Genomic DNA, 27,755 nt, shown 5'->3' on the forward strand with positions numbered 1-27,755 from the left:
TCAATTCCACAGGACCCACCCACATTAGCCAGATGTACAAGGGAACACACATATCTGGAGTACATTTGCAGTGGCTGGAGGCCCTGGCATGCCCATTCTCTCTCAATCTTTCTACTTGCCTATTTCTCTTAAATAAAACAAATAAAAATTTTTAAAAAACTTAAAAAAATAAAAGATGAGAGTAATACCTATTTCACAAAATGATTGTATGAAGTTTATAAGATTAATGTAAAATGGCTAAGTATAAACATTCTCACTTTTAGGTGAACTATCAGATTATTATAGGTGGTCCTGGATCTACTACCTAATCTAACCTGCTGGCCTATACTTATCATTCATAATCACTAAGCAAGAAAATTTGTGGTGCCTTCCATAATTAAAAAACACATTCACATAAAGAACCTACACTTAATCAAACTCAGATAAGCCCAGGGTTTTTTTTTAATTAAAAAATAAAAACACTTCATAAGGAGGATGTATGGGAACTCTCATGGGTCAAAACACTGTAAAAAAAAGCATATGCACAAACCGACTCTTAAAGAAAATTACTTGTGGGAAAACAACTTCTAAAATATTCTGAGGGACATATATACAGACTTCAAGTAACCATGCAATCTTTACATCAGCTGTAGTGTGGCAAAAGGCAGTTCCTTTAGAATCCTCAGCCTTCATTCTTCAGGTTACACTCTCATTTCCAAAAGAGACCAAAGATATGTAAGGTATATGACCTCTAGAATTAATATCATTGATTCAGGCAGCAAGACCCTGATGAAACCAAGAGATATTGTTAGAGACACATCATGAATGTGGACCAATATCTGGAAATTTGCAAAAGGTATTTAGGCCCCTGATCAAGCAGAAGTGTCATATTATTTGGTTTACATTCAAAATTAAGTTGACTCATCATTGTCAAAAATGAACTTTCTTCTGGGTTACGAAACTTCATTATGAGACTTGAGATACACTGGTTTGGAAAGTGTGATGGTTAATCTCGTCAAGTAGGTAGGATTTAGAATCCTCTCCAGGGCTCAGGGAACACTGGAAAATGGAACAGAAATAATGTGAAAGTGAGCAGATGGAAAGAAGTGCTGTGGAACTGTCATGTGGACATGATAAAACCATTGCATTTATGAACTCACAGCAGCTGTGGTTACCTGTGCAAGACCCGCAGATGACAGGGCTAGTCAGCATTCTGTTATAGATGTAGATAGGGGTTGCGCTTGGGAAGCCACTCTTCCTTCCTGATGGGCTAACAGTTAAAGTTTGCTTCTAAAGTTCTAAAGTTCTCTTCTACTGAATCTCCTTCTGAAAAAGTTACACATAGCATGCCATTTCCTATAACCCAGCGAAGTTATTATCATATGGACTAATTTTGTAAGATAGCATGAACAAATGACAGGCATGGTACTTACTGTTATTTTTATATTAAGAATTTTCAACCAGATGTGGTGATGCACATTTTTAATTCTAGCACTTGGGAGGCAGAGGGAAGAGGGGCACTGTGAGTTTGAGGCCACCCTGAGACTACATAGTGAATTTCAGGTCAGCCTGGGCTAGAGTGAGACCCTACCTCAAAAACAAAAAACAAAACAACAACAACAAAAAAAACAAGCATTTTCAAAACACAAAGCATCATGACTCATCATTCATTCATCTTTTAATGAGATTCAGAGCCCATTAAGATTTCTTCCTTCAGGGCTGGAGAAATGGTTTAGCGGTTAAGTGCTTGCCTGTGAAGCCTAAGGACTCTGGTTCGAGGCTCGATTCCCTAGAGCCCACGTTAGCCAGATGCACAAGGGATTGCATGCATCTGGAGTTCGCCTGCAGTGGCTGGAGGCTGTAGCGTGCCCATCCCTCCTGCTTATTTCTATGTAGCTCTCAAATAAATACATAAAAAGTACTTTTTTTAAAAAAATGAGTTCTTCCTTCAATAATATTTTACATTCCACATTGACCTACATGCAGGAAATATTATTAAGCATATATATAATGTACTTGGCACATTAATTAGTCTACTACTTCTCACAAAAAGTAATTAGATAAGTTTTATCTCCATTTGTAGATGAGAAAAGTGGATCATTTAAAGTTGAGTAGCTTGTTGTTGGTTACATGCCTAATAAATGGTGAGTAGGATTTGAACACGGTAGTCTAACTTTACTACGCTGCCTTTTTCAAAACAGAAGTTTTAAGAAAATTTCCCCAAGAAAAATGCTCATTTGAACTTCAGGACATTTAACACAATGGTTGGGTAGTTAGATTAAACAAACTAGGAAGACTTTTATAAATGTAGACATAAGAAATAGTATAAATCAAGATACAAAATAACATCTTTTTAAAAGATAAAATTTCCTTCCTTAAACTTGGCAGTATTTCAACATACAAAAGATATACAAAGTAATTCATTTGAACACACACGTACCCTGCAATAACTTTAACACATCTTAACCTTTTGCCTGCCGCATTTTCTGCAGATTACTTTGGTAAAAATAAGACAGAGATACAATGAAACTCTTCTGTTACATTCTTTTCATCTAAAAGTAACCATTATTTTGATATGGATAGATACCATTTCTTTATGTGAGCTATACATTTGGAACTCACGTTTTCCTGGTTTTAAAAGTTTGATTTGTGCTATTTCATATACACCTTTCTGCAGCTTGCTATTTCCTCCTATCAGTATTGTGTTAATGTACTTACCTATATTAGTACTAGTAAGCTTGAGGTTATTGATTTTCACCTTTAATAGTTTGTGTATATCAACTTTTTCAACAATGTTACTTATCCAATCTCCTAATAGTAGCGACTATTTCACCATCTTACGATGCGGTGAACATTCTTGTGCCCTGACTGACATCAAAGTGTAACTTTGTATATAAAACTTTTCAACGTGCGGTTTAGTAGGAAAGATAGCGGAAGAACCTTATTTCCAGCAGAGGCCTCTCTGCCATCAGTTTCAAGAAAGGTAAGAAACAAAGATGATGGGTCGTACAGAGCACATTGAGACCATTTCCACTAGGAAGCATTGGGGGGGGGGAAGGTGTATGCTATTTCTATAAGATGACACCATTAATAATGCCTTTCATTCCTCTTTAAGGGTTACCCAATAGTTTCACATGTGTCTAAACCAGAAGGTGAATTCCACGGCGACTAAACTGAGCACCAAGGTGAGTCAACTCGAGTGTGACAGTGGACAGTAGACATGACAGCACGAGAGAAGTTTTGGGGTCCACCAGGGCCTAATCTCACTTTCCACCGCCAAAGTCAAGGAAGGCGAGGACCTAGGGATGGACGCAGGAGCCTCCGAGCGTCTCCCCGCTTTCACTCACGAAGACGTCTAGTCTGCGGAAGCCTCCGCGACCGCCACACGCCCACAGGGCAGCCTTCCAACCCGGTTCTTTCAAGCAGCAACCCCTGAGGCTCACGCCAACTCCGTAAGGAGCCAGCGGGGCGGTTCCCGCAGCTCCGGAATCTGACGCGCAACTGCGCGGGGCGGCACCGGCGGCGGCCATCTTTAGTGAGGGCAAGACCCCACCCTCGCCACCCGCCTCCCACTAACCTCAGTGTCCCCGGGGGTTTTCACCCTACAAACGCCCACGCGGTTAACCTGAGAGACGGTGTTGAAGAAACACAGAAAGAGGAGCCGAGGCCCCCCGACGGACAACAACGTAAGCGCCCAAGGCGGGCCATGTAAACATGGCGGTTAAGGTACGTAAACCCACGCTGACGCCAGTGAAGTCGTGCAGGAAAGTGGGCGGGGAAAGGGGGGGGGGGAGAGAAAAGGCAGGAGATCTCGCGAGATGTGCGCAGTCTCGGCTGGCCCGGAAGCCTGGTGTGAGGGCGGGGGAGAGCGGAGGAGGAGGAGGGCGCCGAGTCGGTCCGCCTGCTGGGGTGGCGAGTGCGTAAGCGTGCGGTGACGCGGGCGGCTACGCTGCGGAATCGGCGTAGGCGCCTTTGGAGAATCGGCGCGGCGCGGCGCCGGGGCTGGTCGCGGAGGGGGAGGGGATGTCGGTCAGTGCGAGATCCACTGCTGCTGAGGAGAGGATCGCCCACTGCAGCGCCATGGGTGAGCCTCAGCCCCGGGCCGGCCGCCGAGCCGAGCCGAGCGGAGCGGAGCCGGAGTTGACGGGGAGGGACGGTGCTGAGACGAGGCGGCGGGAGAAAGGGGCGAGGGCCGCTGCGGCCGGGGCGGGGGGACGCGGGGCGCGGCGGCCCGGGCCCGGGGGGAGGGGAGGCGGTGACAGTTTGAATGTGAACGCGAGGGGAGCCGGGGCGGCGGCGTTTCCTGTGCGGGCGGCCCCCGCGGGGCCCGGCGCCGGCGGGATGCGAGCCGAGAGCCGAGGCCTCTGCGGCCGAGCGGGGCCGTCTCGGCCCGGTCCTCCCCACCTCCTCCTCCTCCTCCTCCTCCTCCGGGCCTGGCCCGCCCAGTGCCGCTGGCCGAGGTCCTCGTCGCGGGGGTGCGCGCTCGGCTGGAGAGGGGCCGCCGGGGCGGGCGGAAGGAGGATGCACCCGGTCCTCGGCGCGCACGTCTCCTCCCTTCCCCTCCCGCCACTCGGGCAAGCCTTTCCACCGGCGCCCCCGAGGATGGAGGATGGATGGCGGGCTAGGGTCCAGGATCGAGGATCCGGGGCTGGGTTTGGGTGGAATTTTTTTTTTTTTTTTTTTTTTTAGGGAATTGGGGAGACCTAGACGTCAGGGAAGGGCGCCCTCAAGAGGAGGTAGAAAGGGTGGGATCCGGGGTCTTCGGATGGGGCTGCTGAAGTTTTAAGGAAATAAATTTTGAGAATAAAGTATGCCTAGTTTATTCTGTTAAGAAGCCCTTTCATTTCCTTTCTTCACCACGTATTGGAAAAAGAACAGGCCATTTCATTCACATTTTCCACTCCCGAGTTCCATTTCATACTCCGTATGTAATATGAAATAAGCAACTGAGATTTTTTTTTTCACCTGACACATTTCCACTTGCCAAGTTAAGTTACCTTTGGAGAGTGCACTGTTTGAAGTGTTTTAACTAAAGGTGAAGAATCTGATGTCCATATGATTGTGTAATTACTTAACTACTTATTACATTCTTGCGAGGTTATTGCTAAGTAGTTTAACCTTACAAGAGTTTTTTTTTTTTCTCTTGTGTTGAGAATCCAAATGAATGAAGTAATTTATATCCACCAGGATTTTATTTGACTTAAATGATTATGAACATGCAGGGGATTGAGTGTAGTAAGTTTCCCCTTCTGATGTTTATAAGCAAGTTGAGGAAGTAGGTTTTATGTATCCAGGTAGAAGTGAAATTTGTAGAATCTTGACAGACTGAAGGATGGATACAGTTTGTGCTTGAATTCCTTATTACTTCAAACAGCAAGAAAGGGATACGTAGGGTTCTGTGGGCAGGAAGCAGTTTTTCATTACATTCATCTGTTCAGTGGATGAGACTAGAGATAGGATTGAGAACAGTTTTAAAAGAAATGCAGAAGCTGCATAGGTTGTAGGCATGTTAGCATTGTGTCATTTGGTGATAGTGTGATGTGATGGAGCTGGATCCCTTTTATACTAAGAATAAATATATCATATGTGCTCTTGGGTATATGGAATTGATAACAAATTTATTTTGTGTTTATAGAAAGTTGATTCATGTTTTCCTAACTTAGTTTAGTAGTTTTTAAGTTACTGGTTTTGGTTTAGAGATAGAGCTGTTTGTCCGTACCTGCGTGAAAACAGTATTATCAATAGATTGGGTTGTTTGTCATAAAGTTGATTGGGTAGACTTGTGCATTGTTCCCATAGAAATAATCTGTTGGAATGTTTTAGGTAGTCTGAGACTAGGCAGACTCCTAACTGGCCTTAGGGCAGTTTAAGGGGTTATGCATTAACTGCAAAGCCTGAGGAGGGCAGAAAGAGACCAAAGACTTAGATCTGTGGCTTTTAAGGTCCCAGTAAGGAGGAGTAAGGAGATAGATGAGCACACTAGTTAGATGAAGATGGTGATGGAGCTGGTTGGTTTCAGACATAATCTCACTGTATTCATAAGTCACTGTAGACTTTTTTGCTGCATGTCCAACCTGACATTGCCATAGTTTGTGTCTACAAAGGTCACACCAGAGAACAGTTTAACCAAGTTACAAACAAACAAAAAACAAATAAATTGGGAAAAAACAATCTTATGTTTAAAGTAGCTTGGAACTTTATGTTGGACCACCTTCGTAGTAATTTTTGGCCACATAAAAATAGAGTATTGTTACTTTACCGATTGCCCACAGGAAACCTTGTTTTATATTTTGACTTTAAAAGCTACTGTTAATTTTTATTAGTGGTTAGAGATGCTTGCTTGAAAAGCCTCTGGTTCAGCTTCTTTTCCCTAGCATCCATATAAAGCCAGATTCCAAAGGGCAGGGGCACACATCTTAAGGGTATCCTTTGACCTCTACAAGGCACATACATGTTCTTTGCAAACATCAGTAAATAAATAAGTAAACAAATTTTAAAAAGCCGAGGGCTGGAGAGATGGCTTAGCAGTTAAGGTACTTGCCGGCAAAGTCAAAGGGCCCAAATTCGATTCCCAAGTACCCACATTAAGCTGGATACACGAGGTGGCACATGCATCTGGAGTTTGTTTGCAGTGGTTAGAGGTCCTAGCACACCTGTTCTCTCCCCCACATCTCTCTTTCTGCCTCTCTCTCTCAAATAAACAAATACATGAGTTTTTTTAAATAGTTGAAATTTGTTAGTATATTTTTACAAAGGTTTCACACAAAAAATTATAATTTTCTATACTGTATAGACTGTAGATTAACATCCAGTTTATTGTATGATGGAAACTTACGTAGAAAAATTAAATCTTGATCGAGTAGAATTCTAAAAATCATGATTTTGGGTTTGGCTTCCTAGGTAAGAACATACTGTTAAATGTAGACCATTGGACTCTGTGACAGCGTTTTCCAGACTGCAGGTTTCTATCAAGTAGTGGCTCTTGATACCAGTTCTGTTTACTTATGCTTTTCAAAGAAATAGAAAATATCAGGACATTAAACTTAGTATAGACTTTTTTTGGAGGGAATTAAAATTCGTTTTACAACTTATGTAATGGGTGGGGCTGTATTTTTGATTTTTCCCTAATGATTATGGTTAAAAATGCAGTATGGGTCATGTCTTTAAATCTTATGGTAGGGGTTGGTGGTCTTGGTATGAGAAAGAAAGTCTTTAGTAAAGGCTATAAGTCCATGCTGCTTTTTCTTAATTTGTATTCACTTATTCTGAACATTAATAGAAATTAGTGGGGTTAAAGAGGTCTAGGTCCTGTCCATCTTGAGAGGAAGTCATCCCCAAATCCAGATAGAAACCACAGTGGGTCTCAAATGAAAATGGTACTCTTCAGTGACTGTTGTAGCCCTAGAGGAGAAATGCTCTGTTGGTTTTAGTTTTCTCTTGTTCTTTTGCATCATTAAATATCTAGAGACTGTGTTTTGAGCATGAGCCTACGGCCTTAGCCAGACTCAAAAGAAGTCCTTGAGTCTTACACTGGTGCCACTTGACCTCTTCAGAGGTAGAGAATAAACATAAGGGTTCCAGCTCAAAACTTTAATGATCATGAAAGCATATTGTGTAATGATTGAGAGCATCAGTCTTTATGTCAGACACGGATTAGTGCTGCATCATTCATAATAGGTTAGTGCTTCTGAAATGGATGAAGGATTTCTTTTCTTTCCTTTTTCTCCTTTCTCCCTGTCTCCCTCCCTTCTTTCATCTATCATCTTGCACTCCAAAGTATTGCAATAAAAAAAAAAAAGAATAAGAGACAAAAGCCTCAAAGATTTATTATTAGGTTCAGTACAGTAAAAATGGCCTGCTGTAGAAAAAAATACCTATTCCTGAGAATAGAGATGCAGCTTAGTGATAAAGTATTTGCTTAGCATATGTGAGGCCCTGGGTTTGATCATCAGCATTTGCCTCTGGCAAAAAGAAGTCCATTTCTGTGCTCACAATTTCTATAATTTGACATAAACTGATAATAGAATTTATCCATTGGTTCACTCTGTTTTCAGAATAGTCCAGCTTGAAGGTTGCAAAAGATGAAGTGTCTGTCATGTTCAAAGTCTATATAGTTGAAGCCATGGTTTATTTTTTCTTTCTTATAAACTTTTTTATTGACAATTTTCATATATTACATAATGTATTTTGATCATAATCCCCCTCCTGGTCCCTTCTCTTGTCTCTCCTTCGTCTTTGCACTGAAACTTCTTTCAAACTAGTCCTACTTTGATGCTGTTTTTCTTCCCCTCCTTCACCATCCATATTGGAATGTGCAGGTCATGCATGCAACAGCCATACCTTGTCTGGAAGACCGCATTCTAAAGTATTCTTCTCTATCCTTTGGTTCTTAGGTTTTTTCCATTCCTCTTCTGCAGTGTTCCCTGAGCCTTAGGGGACATAATGTAGATGTTTCATTTAGCACTGATATTCTGTAGTCACTCATTCTCAATATTTTGATGAGTTTCGAGTGCTACCAGTAGTCTCTGATCGCCTGCATAAAGAAGCTTCTCTGAAACCTAAGGGCATAAACGTAAATATTTAGAGGACAATTTGACGGGCACAACATAATCCATTTAGTAGAAGAAACAATAATAGCTTTCCTTCTAGGGCCTATGCCCTTTCAAGCTACAGGCTTCTGAATAGGTTTTCAATGCCAGGCATGAATTCCTGCCCATAGAGTGGGCTTCAAATGCAATCTGAGAGCAATTGGTTACCTCCATATCAGTCATGCCTCTATTGCACCAATGGGCATGTCTTAACCTGTGAAGCCATTATTTCTTAACTTCAAAAGTATCTTGAAGGCTGAGAAGAGTAACACCATCTGTTTGAAAGAATAGAATGCTTCTGCTTACATTATTTTAAAGTTTGTTTTGGATATTCATATGATATTTGCATTTTCATCAACGTTTGTTTGCTTTATAAAGAATATAAAGTGATACCTGTCTTCCTTCCCCACTAATCCAAAAGTTAACATGAACTCTGTTGCAGATGTAGCACATTGTTTCTGGTTCATATAGCTGAGGAGCTATGATAGATTACTTTTGGAAGCTTTGAAATGAGGCTCCATTCAGTTTCCCAATCTTGAAATATTGTCGTTTATCTTTTAATAATGCTTTGTTGAGGGTGGTGTGCAGTCTTGTGTGTTTGGATGATGTTTTCCAGCACCCCTGAGATGAGAGTAGTGCATGTCCTCTCCAGTTGTGAAAATGTGTACAGACATTTCTAAATATGTGTGTTTGGAGGGGGAGATTGTAAATGAGAAAGCTGTATCAAGTGATAGAGAGCTATCAAAGGTTTTATAGGTCAGAAAGTCATCTTCTTTAGCTATCTTCCATAATTTTCTTCCTTAAACTTCTATCATTTAATATTCTTTGTATTTCCCAAACCTGACAACAAATTCTCTAAGTAGCTACTTTGTTTTTGTTTTCATGTTTTGTAAGCTTAGCATTGGTTCATATGTATTTTTACATTGTGTTTGGTTATTACCGGATATATGCAACATCATGCTCAGTTGGTATCTTTCAAAGTGTAACACGATCCTCAGGTCAGTCATGGCCTTGTATTAAAATTGCAGATTTCCAGGCATGGTGATGCACACCTTTAATCCCAGCACTCAGGAGTTTGAGAAGTAGAAGGATTACTGTGAGTTTGAGGCCAGTCTCAGAGCTGTAAAGTTTTAGTTCGGCCCAGGCTAGAGTGAGACCCTACCTCGAAAGCCCCCTGCAAAAAAATGTCGATTATCTGTTTCCCAGTAATACCCATTGATTCACAGTTTCTGTGTCAGGAGCCCAGGAACCTACATTTCTACATGCTTCCCACATAATTGTTTAGGTCTAGCTTTTATATTATGAAATGCATACATTCTAAGGACTTATTTCAGTGAACCCTAGATATATAAACACAAACACATTTTGTAGTTTTTATTGCAACCAAGACACCAAACATTTCTACTATCCCAATGTTTCCTTTGCAATTATTTCCTATATTTTGTTGTTGTGCCAAACCACGCTATAATAAATAAATTGGGGCAGTGATAATTCTATGTGCGTGTTAGCTAAGTGCTTTTGAAGGTTTTGCTTTGATAGCATCAAAGCAGTGAAATTGATGTAAAGTCAATGTATGTGTAATGTATTGATGTTAGTTACATTATTGCTAGATTGGTGTTAAGTATGGATGTTAAGTCAGTTTAGGACTTAAATACTCAAGTTTATTCACATGAATATTTATTTTGTACATGCTGTGAATTTGACATTGAAAGACTGAATATAATGCTATGACTGTAGAAACAGGCATGATAAGTAAGAACTTAGGTTAGACAATCTGACTTGGATTCAAATTTGAACTCTAAAGTTTAACAGAATCTTGGGCAAAATGTTTTGGATGTTTTTCAGCCAGTGAGTCTCAGTGATCCTTATGGGGTTAAATGTAGTTGTTCACATTTTTCTGCTGTGTCCATTTACCGACCTTTTGTTCTTTTTAAGTTTGTAGCTACCCAGTTTGCTATAACATTCTGTGTTTTAGTTATTTGTCTTAAAAAAAAAAAATTCTCGGGGCTGGAGAGATGGCATAGCAGTTAAGCACTTGCCTGTGAAACCTAAGGACCCGGGTTTGAGGCTCGATTCCCCAGAACCCATGTTAGCTAGATGCACAAGGGGGCACATGCATCTGGAGTTCGTTTACAGTGGTTGGAAGCCCTGGTGCACCCATAATATCTCTGTCTCTCTCTGCCTCTTTCTCTCTTTGTCTGTCACTCTCAAATAAATAAATAAAAGCAAACAAAAAAAATTCTGGTTCATTTTGTATTGAGGGTCGGCTATGTGTTAAACATTGAAGTAGCATATACTTGGTTTCCACTTCTATAAAGTTAACTTGTTGGGTGAAAGGAAAATAACTTTAAAGTGGAATAGTTCCCTTATCATGGATATATACAATAATATACTAATAAAAGAGCTACCAAAAACATTTAGGTCATTGTTTAGTTTGCAAACACTGAAAATGCTGAGAAGATAGCATATAATAGGGTAGCTTTCTCAATGCTGGGAAGCACAGTTTGGATTTTTGGTAAAATGAGAACGTGGCACAAATGGATGCAATTAATAATACTACATAGAGCTAATCAGCCAGGGTCTCGTGTAGCCCATGCTGAACATACACCATGATCCAGCTCCATAAGGTTTATCTTTCATTTGAATCTCTGCTGAAAGTTTTTGAGAGTTGGAAGATTTCATTGTGTTGTAATTGATTTCTAAGTATAGTTGGTCACTAGTGGATTCCAGTTAACAAATTAGAATGTAACCAAGATAAAGTACTTTTCCTTGTAGCTTTTTTGTTGGTCTTGCTGTTTATAATCTCTTCCTACTTCATTTAACAAATCTGTGTTCAGATTATTATGCCTAAAACTATTTTCATAGGATAACTTATGTGTTGCAGAACTTTAATATTTACCATATTGTGTAGGCTTCTAGGGTTAGTATTAAAATACTACTTTGGCTTTAGCAGCAGAATTTTAGTTGTTTACTTTTAGGCTGGGTACCAGTTGTGTATTTTTAAAACAATATTTTTATTTGTCAAGAGGAAGGGTGAGAGGGAGAGAGGTAGAGAAAGAGAGAGAGAGAGGTGAACATGAGCATGCCAGGGCCTCTTGTCTCTGCAAATGAACTCTGGTGGCAGGAGCCACTTTGTGCATCTGACTCTATGTGGGTACTGGGGACTAGAACTCAGGCTGTCAGGCTTTGTAAGCAAGCGCTTATAGCAGACGAGCCATCTCCCCAGCTCTAGTTGTGTATTTTTTATCAAAAGCTTCCCAGATACTTCTGATTGCAGTCAGGTTTGGAAGTCATTTATTTGAAGGATAAAAATAAAAGTACGTAGGCCTTAGTAATAGCTGTCCTCCATTGCACAGTGCCTGACAACATTTATTTGTAATTTTTGTGTGTGAATTATCTAATCCATCATATTAATTATTTCATATGTACTCTACAGTGATCTCATAAGGATATTTTTCCAATGCCAAGATAATAAAGATAATTTTCCCACCAGAGCACACCTCTTAGTGGTAGCGTTGACTGAAAGTCAGGTTTTCAGCTATTCTCATCTGGTTTCTGATCCTCTTATGTTCCTTTCTTTCTTTCTTTCTTTCTTTCTTTCTTTCTTTCTTTCTTCTTTCTTCTTTCTTTCTTTCTTTTTAATTTATCATGTGTGTATTTGTTAGTGTGAGCAGACTTGTGCATACAGGTGCACGAGCACTAATGTGTGCATGATTGTGGAGCCAGGGTCAGTGTTAGGTGTTTTACTTAATTAGCCTGCACCTTATTTTTGAAGCAGAGTCTCAGTGGAGCTGGAGCTCACCAATTCAGCTCCATTAGCTCACCAGCCAGGGCCTAAGTTTCCCACCTCTGCATCTTCTGTGCTGGTGTTAACAGGCCACCACACCCAGATTTTATGTGGATACTGGGGATTTTAACCTGGTTCTCATGCTTGTATGGCAAACTCTTTATCAACTGCAATTTCTGCAGCCTAACTTGTTGTTATTGTTATTTAAAATCTTTTAAACTTTCAAGCAGTTGTTTTAGTGCCTCCTTGGTTTAGCCTTTCCTCTGTATTCAGGTCATATAATGTTTAGTGTTCTTGCCTCTCCTTACAATATTTTGACTTACCTTGAAGGTCCATAACCTATTAAGGCAGGACCAAGTCAAAACTACTACTTCTGGGAAACTTTCTAAATGTTTGAGTCCTTAATTATTCATTTACCTTGAATCCTATATGACTATACTCCCTTTTAGCAGGTAGCAGCATTTGTAGACTGTTTTAAAAGACTTTGTAGACATTTTTAAAAGAAAAAAAATTAATTTGCAAGCAGAGAGAGATAAAAGAGAGATGAGCCAGAGAGAATGGGCATGCCAAGACCTCCAGCTGCTGCAAACAGACTCCAGATGCATGCACCATTTTGTTCATCTGGTCTTACATGGGTACTGGGGAATTGAATTCAGGTCACTAGGCTCTGCAGGCAGGTGCCTTACCTGCTGATGCATCTCTCCAGCCTGTGCCATTTTTAAATATATTTGTTGTTGTTTATTTTTTACTTATTTGAGAGCAACAGACAGAAAGAGGCAGAGAGAGAGAGGGAGAGAGAGAATGGGCGCACCAGGTCCTCTAGCCACTGCAAATGAACTCCAGACGTGTGCTCCCCCTTGTGCATCTGGCTAATGTGGGTCCTGGGGAATTGAGCCTTGAACCGGGTCCTTAGGCTTCACAGGCAAGTGCTTAACCACTAAGCCATCTCTCCATCCCTGTTTTTTTGCAAGCAGTGGTGGGGTGGGGAAGAAGAGAGACAGAGAGAATAGGTATGTCAGGGCCTGCAGCTGCTGCACACAAGCTCGAGACACATGAGCCACTTTGTGCATCTGGCTTTTATGTGAATACTGGGGAATCAAACTCAGGTCGTTAGGCTTTGCAGGCAAGTGCCTTAACTGATAAGCCATTTCTCCAGCACAAGTCTTTTTTACTCTTATTTCTTACCAAACTTATTCTTTTCTGGTCGTCGTCGTCTTTTTTTTTTTTTTGAGGCAAGACCAATGGACTACCTTAAAAAAATTATTTATTTGAGAGAGAGGGAGAGAATGGGCACGCCAGGGCCTCCAGCCACTGGAAACCAACTGCAGATGCCTGCGCCCCCTTGTGCATGTTGCTTTACGTGGGTCCTGGAGAGTCAAACCGGGATCCTTTGGCTTTGCAGGAAAATGTCTTAACAGCTAAGCCATCTCTCCAGCCCTGGACTGCTTTTTTTTTTTTTTTTTTTTTAAATGTGAGAGAGAAAGAGAATTTGCATGCCAGGACCTCCAGCCACTGTAATCAAACTCCAGACACGTGCCCTCTTGTGTGCATGCGTGACCTGGAGAGTCGAACATGAGTCCTTAAGCTTCTCAGGCAAGTGCCTTAGCCGCTAAGCCATCTATCCAGCCCCTTCAGATCTTTTAAAAACAGTTTAGAAAAAAACCAAAAAAACTATGCATGTGGCCTAGTACCACTAAAAGCTTAGAAATGTTTTTATGTTTTATCAGTTCTTGTTCATTTGTCATGTTGTAGATCTTGGTGATGGGTTAGTATTGTAGTCTTGTAATAGATGACATGCTTCTGTAGACTTTCACTAGCATCTAACTGCATTATAACTTTTTTTGGGGGGGGTTGGTTTTTCAAGGTGGGGTCTCCCTCTTAATTAGTCTCAGGTTAGCCTCAAACTCACAGCCTCAAGTGTTGGGATTAAAGGCGTGCACTGCCACACCCAGCTAATTAGCTTCATTGTAGATAGCACTGCTATCTATTAAAGTCTGCTAATGAGTCCTAAATGTAAGTTGCTTTTTAGGGCAAGTTTATTTTCTTCACTGTCATCCAAGATGCTTCTATCTGTTCCTCTTCGATGTGTTTTACTTATTCAGACTTTTTTTTAATTAAGAAGGGCTTGTTGGGCTGGAGAGATGGCTTAGCGGTTAAGCGCTTGCCTGTGAAGCCTAAGGACCCCGGTTCGAGGCTCGGTTCCCCAGGTCCCACGTTAGCCAGATGCACAAGGGGGCGCACGCGTCTGGAGTTCGTTTGCAGAGGCTGGAGGCCCTGGCGCTCCCATTTTCTCTCTCTCCCTCTATCTGTCTTTCTCTCTGTGTCTGTCGCTCTCAAAGAAATAAATTAAAAAAAAAAAAAAGGGGGGGCTTGTTGAGCAGGTCACATATATCCCAGTATCCTTTTTTTCCCCCCTGCATTTCTGTTATAGTCCTGTCAGTAAAACTTACTTTTTTTAGGTTACAGATTGGGATAAGGGAAGTGCACATGGGGTAGGTCCACATATTTCATATTAAATCTCATTTTGGATTCTATTAGCACCACACTGTAACCAACTGAGCTAATTGGTCATGCTCATTTTGGATTCTAAATGTCTTATCAAGATTTTTTTGTTTTTACCTAGCTTTTGTCACTTGAAAGCTCAACATGTGTACCTTCTGTATTTTCTTCATATCATTAAGCAATGTCATTTTGGCTTACTTGGATAAAAGGTCCTTGGATCATTGTGATGTATAATTCTGCTGTTTGATAAACAGGCAGCTATGAAGCCATCTTATTTATCAGTGTTTTGCTTTTGCCCATATACATATCGTAATTTGGTTGATATGTTGTAAGAATTACCTCTTACAGTTTCTTCCTTTTTGTTCTAACTAGTTTGTCAGAAATAAAAATCAACACCACCTGATTTAACCTGTTAAAACTATGCCCAGGGCTTTCCAGGGAAATTGGCTTATGGTTAAAGGCTCTTTGCTTACAGAGCTTGATGGCCCAGCTTCAATTCCGCAGTACCTACGTAAAGCCTGATACACAAAGTGGTGCCTGTACCTTGAGTTGCAGTGGTAGGAGGCTCTGATGCATCCATTCTGTCTCTCCCTTTCTTTTCCTCTTGCAAGTAAATAAATACTTTTTCTTAAGTAAGCCCATGAGTTAGGGAGATGATTTATTGGTTATAAGTGTTTGCCTGCAAAGCTTGCAGACCCATCCCAGATTCACTTCACCAGCCACTCACATAAAGCCTAATATAAGCATCTAGCATTCTGTTTGTAGTGACAAGAGACTCTGGCATACTCATACACAAGCGTGCACACATGTGCGCACACAAAAGGATATATTAAAAAAGTAAGCCCAAACTGACTTGGTATACATACTCATTTTTAATGTAAGCATTAAAAAATATATTTATATATGTATGCATTTGAGAGAGAGAGAAAGAGGCAGATAGAGAGATTGGGTACACTAGGGCCTCTACCCACTGCAAATGAACTCCAGATGCACGCACCACCTTGTGCATCTGGCTTATGTGGGTCCTGGGGAATCGAACCTAGGGTCTTTGTCCTCTCAGGCAGGTACCTTAACAGCTGAGCCATTTCTCCAGCCCTTACTGTGTAAACTTTTAAAAAATTGAAGTATTTCAGATTCCTTAATAATAACTCAGAAAATGGAAGACAGCAGAACACTGAAGTATTGTAAGCCCAGTTAACAAAATACCACTGGAGTTAAAAATTGGGTAGTATTTTCTTGTATGCTGTTTGTTTGTTGTTGTTTTTTTTTAGCCCTGGCTGACCTGGAAATCACTGTAATCTTAGGCATGACTCTCCTGCCTCTGCCTTCTGAGTGCTGGGATTAAAGGCATGTGCCACCATGCCCAGTTCTTGTCAACTTTTTTTTTTTGTTTTTTTGGAGGTATTGTCGCACTGTAGCTCAGGCTGACCCGGAATTCACTATGTATTCTCAGGGTGGCCTCAAACTCATGGCAATCTTCCTACCTCTGCCTCCCAAATCTTGGGATTAAAGGTGTGTGCCACCACACCCGGCCTCTTGTCAACTTTTAAAAAAAGTATTTATTTATTTACTTATGGTGTGTGTGTGGCCAGGGGTCGGGGAGAATGGGCATGCCAGGGCCTCCAACCACTGCAGACAAACTCCACATGCATGTGCCATTTTGTGCATATGGGTTACATGGGTTCTGGGGACTTGAACCTGGGTCCTTTGGCTTCACAGGCAAACACCTTAGCTGCTAAGCCATCCCCAGCCCTAAAAAATACTTATTTAGTGAATGTGAGAGGGAGAGAATACGAATGAATGGGCATGCCAAGGCTACCTGCTGCTGCAAATAAATTCCAGGTACATGCATCACTTTGTGCATCCGGCTTTATGTGGGTACTGGGGAATCAAACCCAGCCCATCAGGCTTTATAAAGAAATACCTTTAACAGCAGAGCCTTCTCTTCAGCCTCCTTTGTAAACTTACTTTTTGCACGTGTGCAGGTGTGTGTGTGTGTGTGTGTGTGTGTGTGTGTGCGCGCGCGCGCGTGTGCATGTACATGAATGTGGAGGCTAGGGTCTAACCTTTGTTGTTTCTTTCGAGACAGGCTTTTTCATTGGTTTAGAGCACTCCATATAGGGTAAACAGGATGGCTAGCAAGCCCTTGGAGTGATCCTCGTGTTTTCACTTCCTTACCATTGGAATTAAAGTGTGTGCCCTTATGCCTAACATTTTTACATGGATTCTGGGGATCAAACTCAGATCCTTTTACTTGTAAATCAGGCAATTTACTGATTGAGCTATTTCCCCAGCCCTCTTTGTATACGTTATAGCAAGCTATAATGATGGCTCATGGTTTTATTTCTTGGATTAATATTTAGGCTAAGTCCTATGGCACGTATATGTTCAACTTTTAAGAATCTCAAAGCTATATTCCAATGTCATAGCAATACTTTACATCCCCATCAGGAATTTATCAGTTCCAGTTGCTCTGCATACTCAATTTTAATAAGATTCTAGTAGATGTGTAGAGGCAGCCATTGGATATATAATTTTTGAAGCAAGGTCTCTCTGTGTAACATTGGCTAGTCTGGATTCACTTTGTAAGCCAGGCCTTAAACATTCAGTGATTCTCCTGCTTCTGCCTCCCAAATACTCACACCACTACAATCAGTTAGAATTTTAATTTGTCTTTTCCTCATGACCAATACATTTGAGGATCTTCTTTATATAATTGATGGTCATCTATTTTCTTTTGTGATCTTTTTGAAATCTCTGGTCCATTTTAAAATTTGACTGTCTTGAGTTCTAAGAATTTTATCTACTTAAGATAGTAGTCCTTTGTTAGGCTATACAAATACTTAATCCCATTATACTCTTACCCTTTAATTTTATCATGTATTAAATACTTGCTTGCAGCAATTATTATTGTGCTGCTTTATCTTAAAGTGACTTTATGCTTTTATGTTGCTACATTTTAAGGGGACTTTCTTGTGAGAAATAGCTTTTCCTTATTTAATTAGGGTTTTTTTTTGAAAAAAAAATTTATTTATTTGAGAGTGACAGAGAGAGAAAGAGGCAGAGAGAGAGAGAATGGGCACACCAGGGCCTCCAGCCACTGCAAACAAACTCCAGACGCGTGCACCCCCTCATGCATCTGGCTAATGAGCCTCGAACCAGGGTCCTTAGGCTTCACAGGCAAGTGCTTAATGGCTAAGCCATCTCTCCAGCCCAAATTAGGAGTTTTTCATGAGCATAGGAATATATGAATATTAGTTGAGAACATTTCCTTACTTTCTGGCTTCTCTTTGTTGGCCCTGCCTCAGCTATGGAATCAGTCCTTGCCCAAGGATTCTCTTATTTGAAAATGGTATTTACATGCTAAGATCTAAATACTAGAAATATTGGTATTGGAATATCATGGCTTTTATTTGAGAATTGTATTTACATGTTAAGATATAAATGCTAGAAACATAGGCATTAGAATATCATTGCTTCTAGGTTTCTTGAGCAGAGGTAGGAAATACATATATTCACATACGTTTCTGTGTAAATACATATGTATATTTAAGAACCATGAATTAACTCATACTGAAAAACTGATTCCTACCCACTGTTGCAGGGTTCAGGCTAGCCTTTTTTGACATGTATAGACGTCTGACTCTCATCAGAATCTATTCGTGGACCTGAAACTGCTGAGTTACCTGGTGTGACCACAGATGGCTGTTACCCCAGTTATTTAGGGAGCCAGAGAATCACTGGAACTTATTGAAACCAAGCTTTGGAGTCAGCGAAAACACTGTGTCTCAAAGGAAAACAAGTGTTTTGAGCAATGGAGGGGACACCTGTCATTCTTTGGTCTCTGCATGTGCACGGGGCATTGTATCTGCATACACATGCATGCACACTCGCCAAAAAAAAAAAACAAAAAACAAATGATTGGACACACCTGTCCTGGACCTAACAGAAATGGTATTGAACTGTTTTAGGTCACGTAAAGAACTCTACTCTTGCTCTTGGCCTTTGTACTTAATAGCATCAGTCCCATATTTTCTAGCAGCACTCATTTGTCATTAGACCAAAGGTTCTAGTCCTTCAGGATCTGATGGGGTTGGCCCCTTCTTTTATGTTCTTAGAGCATTCGTGTTTTCTTTTATCGTAGCATTTATCATTGTGTATTTATTTATTGGCAAGCAGAGAGAAAGGGAGAAGAGAGATAGAAAGAATGTGCACCTAGGGCCTGCAGCTGCTATAAGTGAACTCCAGATGCATGTACCACTTTGTCATCTGGCTTTATGTGGGGGCTGGGGATCAAACCCAGGTTGATAGGATTTGTAGGCAAGTGCCTTTACTGCTATGTCATCTTTCCAGTCCCATCATTGTGTTTTTATATTGGGTTTTATGTTCCTATCACTAACACACATACAGAAAATGCCTGGCATGTTTTCCAGGTCCAGTAGCTGAATGATCAATGAATAAGAGTGAGGTCAGACAGTGTAGCAAGATTTGAATCCCAAGGTCAAAGCAAAGAAAAAAGTCTGTATAAAATTCTATTTTTTGTAATTATAAAGATAAATTTTGGGGCTGGAGAGATGGCTTAGCGGTTAAGTGCTTGCCTGTGAAGCCTAAGGACCCCGGTTCGAGGCTCGGTTCCCCAGGTCCCACGTTAGCCAGATGCACAAGGGGGCGCACGCGTCTGGAGTTCGTTTGCAGAGGCTGGAAGCCCTGGCGCGCCCATTCTCTCTCTCTCTGTCTCTCTCTCTCTCTCTCTCTCTATCTGTGTCTGTCCCTCTCAAATAAATAAATAAAAAATTTAAAAAAAGATAAATTTTGAAGCCTTTTCAACAAATTAGTCAAACCCAGAATAAGATTTAAGAAAATAAGTCTTGGTTCATAAATATGTAGTTGCCCTTCTCAGTAAGAGCTGTTGCTGGAGGTGTGAAGAACAAGACATGAACCTTTAAAATAGTTGGGGTTAGGGGATGGGAGTCATATCTGCTTAAGTCTGTAGTATTTTAGTGTTAATGTTATGCTAAATGTAATGTGGAAGTATTTTTAGACCAAATACACATGTCCTTATGCTATGAATGATGGTAGGCAAGTATAAGTATACTGACACAGTTTTGTTAGGATTATAGATAAATACATTTTAGCAGTAGTATCTTTCCTTCTTATTATCTGTGAATTTATATTTAATTCACTAGTTAATGGATTTTCACAATGTAGGTCTCACTATATTGACCAGATTAGCCTTGGAGTCATGTCCTGAAATGATCCAGCTGCCCCCTGCTTTCCCAGTAGCCTGGACTACAGCCATGTACCACTGGGCCTGATTTATTAAAATTTTTTTCTATGTACTTTTTTTTTAATGGGGGGGGGAGGGAGGGAATGAATTGGCATACCAGGGCCTCCAGCCACTATAATTGAACTTCAGATGCACACACAACCTTGTGCACATGTGCAGCTGAGTGCTTGCATCACCTTGTGCATCTGGCATATATGGGGCCTGGAGAGTTGAACCTGGGTCCTCAGGTTTGCAGGCAAGTGCCTTAACTGCTAAGCCAACTCTCCAGCCTGTAAATTATTTTTTTTTATATATTTAGAATTAAGGAAGATATTAGGAGGAAAAATCTAATTATTTTGTCAGTGTGTATATCTTAAAAACCAAGGGAGTTAAATTGAATTTAAAGTCACATAGGAAAGACCAAATATTTATTTGGAAATGGTAAAAGTTATTGATGTAAACCTTGGATCTTTGTGACTTAGCCCTGCTCATTTTCTTTTTATTGTCGTTACAAAAAGGAGTAGGAGAGAGGGAGGGAGAGAAATAGAATTCTGGGCATAGTAAAGTAATTGAAGTATACATTATTTTTCTTGAGCATTTTAGCTTTTTTTTTTTAATTGAAAATCTCATTTTGTGAAAAAGTTGAAAGATTAAAGAAATTATTGTATAATAATTTTGGATTTTCCTCACCTTGTGATTTTCATCATCAGGCTTCCATCCTATTCCCACCCCCATTTTTTGTTTCAGGAAACAGAAACTAATTTAAAAATAAGTAGTGTTCTATTCTGTTGGAAATTTATTATAGGAAATACTAATATTCACAACTTTTTAAAATGACAATGGCATTTTAAAAATTTTAAAAGAGCTTGACAACTGTATTCTTTAGAATATGAATTCTGGTGCTAGGTTAGGGTTCAGAGTTTCAAGTTTGTATTTTCTGGAACATTATATATGAAACCTGTGATAATTTTGGTGTTTTTCATCATTAGACAGCCTAATTTTCCTTTTATTTTTGGACAAGATTTTTTCAGAAGAAATTTGTCGTGAAAGTGGGTCATCCCCCTTTTTGGATGTCAGTTGTGTATTGATACTTTGCGAGGGTTATAGGAATCTTAAGAAATCACTTAACTGACAAGCTAATGTTCTAAATATAATTTAATTTTTAAAATAATTTACAATAGTTAAAGTTGTTATAATTATGTGTAAAGACTGCTTACTTTATATTTTTTTAAGATTTGTGTATTTATTTATTGGAGACAGAGAGGGGGAGATCGAGAATGGGCATGCCAGGGCCTCTAGCCACTGCAAAAGACCTCCAGACACATGCACTACCATGTGCATCTGGCTTCCGTGGGACCTGGAGAATCGAACCTGGGTCCTTAGGCTTCACAGGCATGTGCCTTAACCACTAAACTACCTCTCCAGCCCTATTTTAAAAAAATTTATTTATTTATTTATTGGAGCATTTAGAGAGGGAGAAGGAGAGTATGGGCGCCCAGGGCCTTCAGCCGCTGCAACCAAACTCCAGACACATGTGCCCTGTTGTACATCTGGCTTGCATGGATCCTGGGGAACCGAACCTAGGTCGTCCTTTGGCTTTGCAGGCAAGAGCCTTAACAGCTAAGCCATCTCTCCAGCCCAGGACTGCCTACTTTAAATCAACCTAGTCACTTTTTATTCCTCACTGTGTCTCTGAGACTGCTCTTGTTACAGTTAGTGGTTATATTGTTAATTCCTCACTCTTGTCACGGAGACTGGTCTTGTTAAAAGTTAGTAGTACCTTTTTTTTTTTTTCAAATTGTACACTCAACGTATTTTTCACTGGACTCAACATCTCCTCCCTCACTAACTGGTCTTTCTCAGCCCAAACTGCTGCAGTGCTCCAGGTTCTGCCTGTGTCCTCCTACCTTCTTTTTGTACAGCTTCTTGTTGAGAGTGCAGTCCTCTCCCAGGGGTAGGTGTCCCATGTGCACACGACTGTCTATCTGTTTTTAGATCAGCCAACCCTGGAATTCTGGCTGTGTGTTTCAAATTGCCTACTAGACATTTCTTGAATATGTAATAGGCATCTTAAACAATGCTGAAAAAAGCTGATTTTTAGTTTGGCTCTCACCACCCAGTCTTTCTCTTTAATTGATTTCTGTTTCCCTATTAGATATCATTCTAAAAGCTGTCTTCTGGTCTCTCTCTCTTTTTACATGTGTGTGGTATGTGTACATGCATGTTCATATGGGTGTGAATACACATGTGATCACAAGTGTGTTTGTATATGGAGTCCTCAGATGTCTCCTTGATCATTTTCCACTTTGAGATTGGGTGTCTCACTGAACCTAAAGCCCCTGACTGCATTAGACTAGCTGGCCAGTTGCCTCCAGAGACTCCTTGTCTTTCCCTCCTTCCCCAGTGCTAAGATTGCAGGTGCATGCCAGGATGTATAACTGTCCTTGGTTCTGGGTATCCAAGCTCAGGTTCTTACATTTCATTTTACCCACTGAGTGATCTGCTAGACCCTCTTTTGGTCTCTTTTTCTTCATTGACCACATGTAACCCTTTAGCAATATTCTGTCAACTTAATCTTCAAAACATATTTTGAAATCTCTTTAAAAATATTTATTTATCTGAGAAAGTGGCAAAGAGAGAGAAAGAGAGAGAGAGAATGGGTATGCCAGGAGCATGTGCCACCTTGTGCATCTACATGGGTACTGAGGAATCAAACCTGGGTCCTTATGATTCACAGGCAAGCTCCTTAACTGCTAAGCCATCTCCAGCCCTATTTTGAATGCTTTAAAATCTCACTGCTTCCTAATAACTTAGTTCAACCTACACTTCTTACTACAGTAGCTTCCTTAATTTGCAGTTCCAGTCCTTCACGTAGAAGTGAGAGCTATGTTTAAAACACTAATCAGGTCACTTGCCTGTGCAAACCCCCCTGGTGGTTTCCCATCATTCCTAAAGTAACGTCCAGATTTCTTACTTTGGCTAAGTCCCACATGATCTGGCCCTGCCTGCCTCCCTAACCTCATTTCCTATTGTCCATCCCTTTGTCTATTATTTTCCTTTGTTATAGATCATAAACCTTTTCTTTTGTTCTCAGAAGTACTAAGTTTATTCCTAGTTTAGGGATCACTCCTTTACTTGGAATCCCCCCACAACCACCTTATTTACTTGTGTATGTGTACACCAGAATCTCTTGCCACTGCAGGCAAATGGCTGCTTGCCTGCACATCAGTGGCTGGGAAATTGAACCAGGCCAGCAGGCTTTGCAAGCAAGCACCTTTAACCACTGACTCATTTCAGCCCCATGCCCACTTTCCTTAATTCAACCCTAAAACCATAATCACTATTATCAGAGTGACACATAGATATTTGTATGCTTTTTGTCTCTTGGGTTTCTTAAAGCTGCATATAGGATTTGAAGTTTTAAAATTCTACCACATAGCTTCTTTTCTGATGCCATAATTAAAAAAATATTTATTTATTTGAGAGAGAGAGAAAACTGCAGGTAGAGAATGGGCACACCAAGGCCTCTGGCAACTGCAGAAGAACTCCAGATGCATGTGCCACCTTGTGCATCTGGCTTACTGGGTACTGGGGAATCATACCTGGATCTTTCTGCTTTGCAGGAAAGGGCCTTAACCACTGGGCAATCTTTACAGCCCTGATGCCACAATTTCAAAATTCATTCAATCTGCGTTGATAGAACTTTCTAGTTGGAGGCTATCGAGGGAAACTTTTCCCTTGGGGAGACACAGACACACATCTTCACTCCAAATCAGGCTCAGATGGCAGACCAAAGTACGATTACACCAGTATCAATTTGATGAGCCAATGAGTTTATTCAGGGGAGGGTCACTAACAGAGATTAAGGAAGGGTTATAGGAATGTGGGGCCCCAAAGCAGCCAGTCTGATGGAGATTCCTGTGTCAAAATTACTCCTTGGATGCTCCTCCTTCAGCCTCAGGATGAGGGCTTACTTACAGAAAATTGGGACCCCAGAGCAGTGGTCCCTAGAAGTCTCATTCCACCCTGAATGACAACTTTCTTGTGGCTGTTTCTAGAAGTTTCTTGTCCTTGTCCAGGAGTTTTAGACCACAGAGAGGATTACTTCGTTGGGGCTCACTGTACCGGGATTCCCTCCTTAGATGCTCCTCCCTCAGCATGGGGTGAGGGCTTACTTACAGAGCCTGGAGACTCCAGAGATACCACTGCAGTGGAGCGCGTGTTCCTAGATCTCTTCCTCTTCACATACTGTATTCACCCCCCCCTTAAGGTCTTTTTAAAAATTAATTAGTTTTGTATTCAGCAAATACAGTCAGTTTGGTACCATTATTAGGCTCTTGTATGTTATTGTATACAGCTGGTGCAGGTCTGACCACCCTTCCCACACCATCTCTTGTGAGTTGACCCAGCTGCTGTTAGTAGAGCTGGCAATTGTTTACACGTTTTTTAAATTAAAGTTTGTATTTATTTATTTATTTATTTGAGAGAACGGGAGTGCCAGGGCCTCTAGCCACTGCAAATGAATTCCAGATGCATGTGCCCCCTTGTGCATCTGGTTTACATGGGTACTGGAGAAATGAACCGGGATCCTTTGGCTTTGCAGGCAGATGCCTTAACCACTAAGCCATCTCTCAAGTCCCTGTTTATACTTTTCGATGCAGAGGAAATTTGCCATATAACAGGCAGGATGGAGATTCCAGAAAAAAAAAAAAAGTAAAATCTGTACTAATTGGTGTTAAGCCTTAAGGAGAACATTAAGCAAGCAGCAAAATTCTAGGGTTAGGGATGGATTAAGATTAAATATGGCAATCAGACCTTTCTGTGAAGCCAACATTTAAGTAATCATAATGATAAGCTCTTCCAGACAAAACAGGTGATATGTGTAGAAGCCTTGACGTGAAAGCACCCTGATTTGATTGCGGAATAGTTACAGGTATGTAGGTATGTAATAGGTGTAGTGTAGAATAGAAGAGAAGTGAGCAGGGGGAGGGAGGAGTGGTGGGATAAGCTGCCAGAAGTAATAGGAGAGCCCTGTCGTTCAGGGCTTGGCCATCTAGTTGCTTCCCGGCTTTTGCTGCATGTTGGAAGTACCTGCAGAGCTTGGAAAATCCCAATGGAGGGGATGGAGGGAGAGCTCATAGTTAAGGACCCTTGCTTGCAAAGCCTGATGGCCTGGGTTTAATTCCTCAGCCACCTACATAATGCCTGACAGATATTCATTTGCAGTGGCAGGACGCTGTGTGTGTGTTAAAAATTCTGATGGATGGGACCCACTTACAGGGATTGATGCTGTTGATCTAGGATGTAGATTGGGCATCATAGAAGCTCCCCCAGTTTATTTCTTATGTAAAGTATTTATTTGAGAGGGAGGGAGACAGAGAGTGAGTATGGGCATTCCAGGGCCTCCTGACATTGCAAATGAACTACAGATGTATGTCTACCTCATAAATCTGCCTTTATGTGGATACTGGGGAATTGAGCCCAGGTTGTCAGGTTTTGGAAGTAAGTACCTTTAACCTCTGAGCCATCTCTCCAGCCCATCTTCCAGCTATTTGTAAAAGGCAACTAAGATTGAGAACTGCTATAGGCCTTATTAGGACTTTGAGCTCTGCTTTTGTGAGAGATGAAGGATTTTGTTATGGGAAATAATTACATAATTGGTTCACTGTAAAGCTTTTTACTTAACTATGTTTTAGTATAAACTACTAATATTTCCTTCACTGCATTAAATGGTTTGAAGTAGATTGCTATATAACAGATATATTAGTATAAAGCACTCTTCACAGAAAGTTTGTCCTAGGATTGTCTGATTTTTTGTTTTTTGTCTCTGTTTCATTGGTGACCTTTCAGAGTTTTACATAGCCTATAATTCTTTTTTTAAAAAAATATTTTTATAATTGAAAGTAGAGAGAGAGAATAACAGGGATGGGATGGGTACACCAGGGCCTCTTGCTGCTGCAAATGAACTCCAGATACATGTGACATTTTATGCATCTTGTTTTAGGTGGGCACTGGGGAGTTGAACCAAGGCCAACAGATTCTGCAAGCAAGTGCCTTTAACCCACTGAGCCATCTTTCCAACTCCCCAATATTTTATTTTATTTGTTTGTTTATTTATTTATTTATTTGAGAGGGAGGAGAGCGCGCATGAAAGCGAGGAATGAATATGGGTGTGCCAGGGCCTCTAACCATTGCACATGAACTCCAGAGACTTGGGCCACCATGTGCAGCAGTCTTATATGGGCTGTAGGGAGTCAAACCTGGGTCCTTAGGTTTCACAGGCAAGTGCCTTAACCGCTAAGCCAGCTCTCCAGCCTCTAATTCTTTTTATATATTACTGTTTCTCATCTTGAGCTGCTTTCACCTTCCTGTATCCACAATCTACATTTTTTTCAGTTTTAACACAAGCTTAATAGAACTTGAAATGCAGCATTATATGAAAAGATGTTAGCTTTTTAAAATGTTTGTATTTGTCTGAGCTGGGCTGTCTTAATATATTTATTAGCTGACAACATAAAGTTGTATGAAATTCACAGTATACCCTCCTGAAATTTTATACTGACACATGTTTTCCACCATTTCCTGTAAGACTTCAGGGTCAAGGTGTAATGATTGGCAACTGGACTTTTCAAAGAGATCGGAAGTCTTTTGTTTTATATTTCCACAAGAACACTTTTCTCTCCCCTCTTTCACCTCATCCTCTCTTTCCCACTCTCTGTTAGTATGTCTGTTTTGGAAGTATTATTTTGATACATACAGAAATGAGTATGCCTTCAACTTATTTATAATTTACCTCCACTTTGTTGAGTTACATGTAAGTAACTTTAATTATTCTGTCACTTGCTATGTTCCAATGGATTCGCCACTGCTGTTTGAACTGAATGCACCATTACAATACTTGGAATTCCTCACTTACTGTTCCTCTGTGAATTTGTTCTCTTGGAATCCGGAACAATGGAATGATGGAAATGTGTCCTTTACAAAGTAGCTGTGAGTATACTACATACTTTATATAGAGACTTTTGTTTTTAACAGTTTTAAGTTAATTTAAATTAGCTTAACAATTAGATGAAATATGAGCCAAGGAAACTGTATATGTTTTTAGCTCTACTCAACTGTTTGACTTTAAAATACTATATTTTGATCAGTATCCTAATGTTTAAAATTAGCCTTTCAATTTAATTGGCTATTTGGCCTATCAATATCTGGCTTAAATTTTAGTTTATGAAATATTTAGCCACACATGATACTAGTGAAGATGCAGACTTCTTTTTAAATCCAAAATTGTTGCTTTGATCTCATGAGTTTTTTGTTTGTTTTTGTTTTGTTTTTCGAGGTAGGATCTTGCTGTAGCCCAGGCTGACCTAGAATTAACTCAGTAGTCTCAGGGTGGCCCTGAACTCACGGCAATCCTCCTACCTCTGCCTCCCGAGTGCTGGGATTAGAGGCATGCACTACCACACCCTGCTTAAAATGAGAATTTAAATGGGGTAAAAACTTATGAGAAGTATATATGCTGCTAAGGATTATTTTATCAATATATTTATTGTCATCATATATATGATAAAGAAGACCTATTTTTGAAGTAAAATTAACCAACAAGACTGAGGACTCACTCAGATGGTCTGAACTA

At 40.5% G+C, this 27,755-nt stretch overlaps 1 protein-coding gene and 1 long non-coding RNA gene across 3 annotated transcripts in view; one reads left to right on the forward strand and one right to left on the reverse strand.

The window, feature by feature from the left end:
- Nucleotides 1-486: 486 nt before the first annotated feature.
- On the reverse strand, nucleotides 487-3,709 carry LOC123453294. Its single transcript, XR_006632724.1, has 3 exons — nucleotides 3,557-3,709; nucleotides 1,155-1,305; nucleotides 487-1,038 (listed from the first exon to the last, which is right to left on the reverse strand). It is a non-coding gene; the product is annotated as an uncharacterized LOC123453294 (long non-coding RNA).
- A 215-nt stretch (nucleotides 3,710-3,924) lies between these two features.
- Nucleotides 3,925-27,755, forward strand: part of Septin7 (septin 7) — a 65,270-nt gene continuing 41,439 nt past the window's right edge. Inside the window, exons 1-2 of one of the 2 annotated variants that reach the window (XM_004652290.3) lie at nucleotides 3,925-4,063; nucleotides 27,108-27,112. In XM_004652290.3, the coding sequence (XP_004652347.1) occupies nucleotides 4,003-4,063; nucleotides 27,108-27,112 (66 nt within the window). In that variant the 5' untranslated portion in view covers nucleotides 3,925-4,002. Of the gene's footprint in view, nucleotides 4,064-5,684; nucleotides 5,687-27,107; nucleotides 27,113-27,755 lie in introns of both variants that reach the window. The other variant, XM_004652291.3, reaches the window with a different exon arrangement.

This window comes from Jaculus jaculus, chromosome 11, assembly GCF_020740685.1.
Source record: "Jaculus jaculus isolate mJacJac1 chromosome 11, mJacJac1.mat.Y.cur, whole genome shotgun sequence".
Lineage (NCBI taxonomy): Eukaryota > Metazoa > Chordata > Mammalia > Rodentia > Dipodidae > Jaculus > Jaculus jaculus.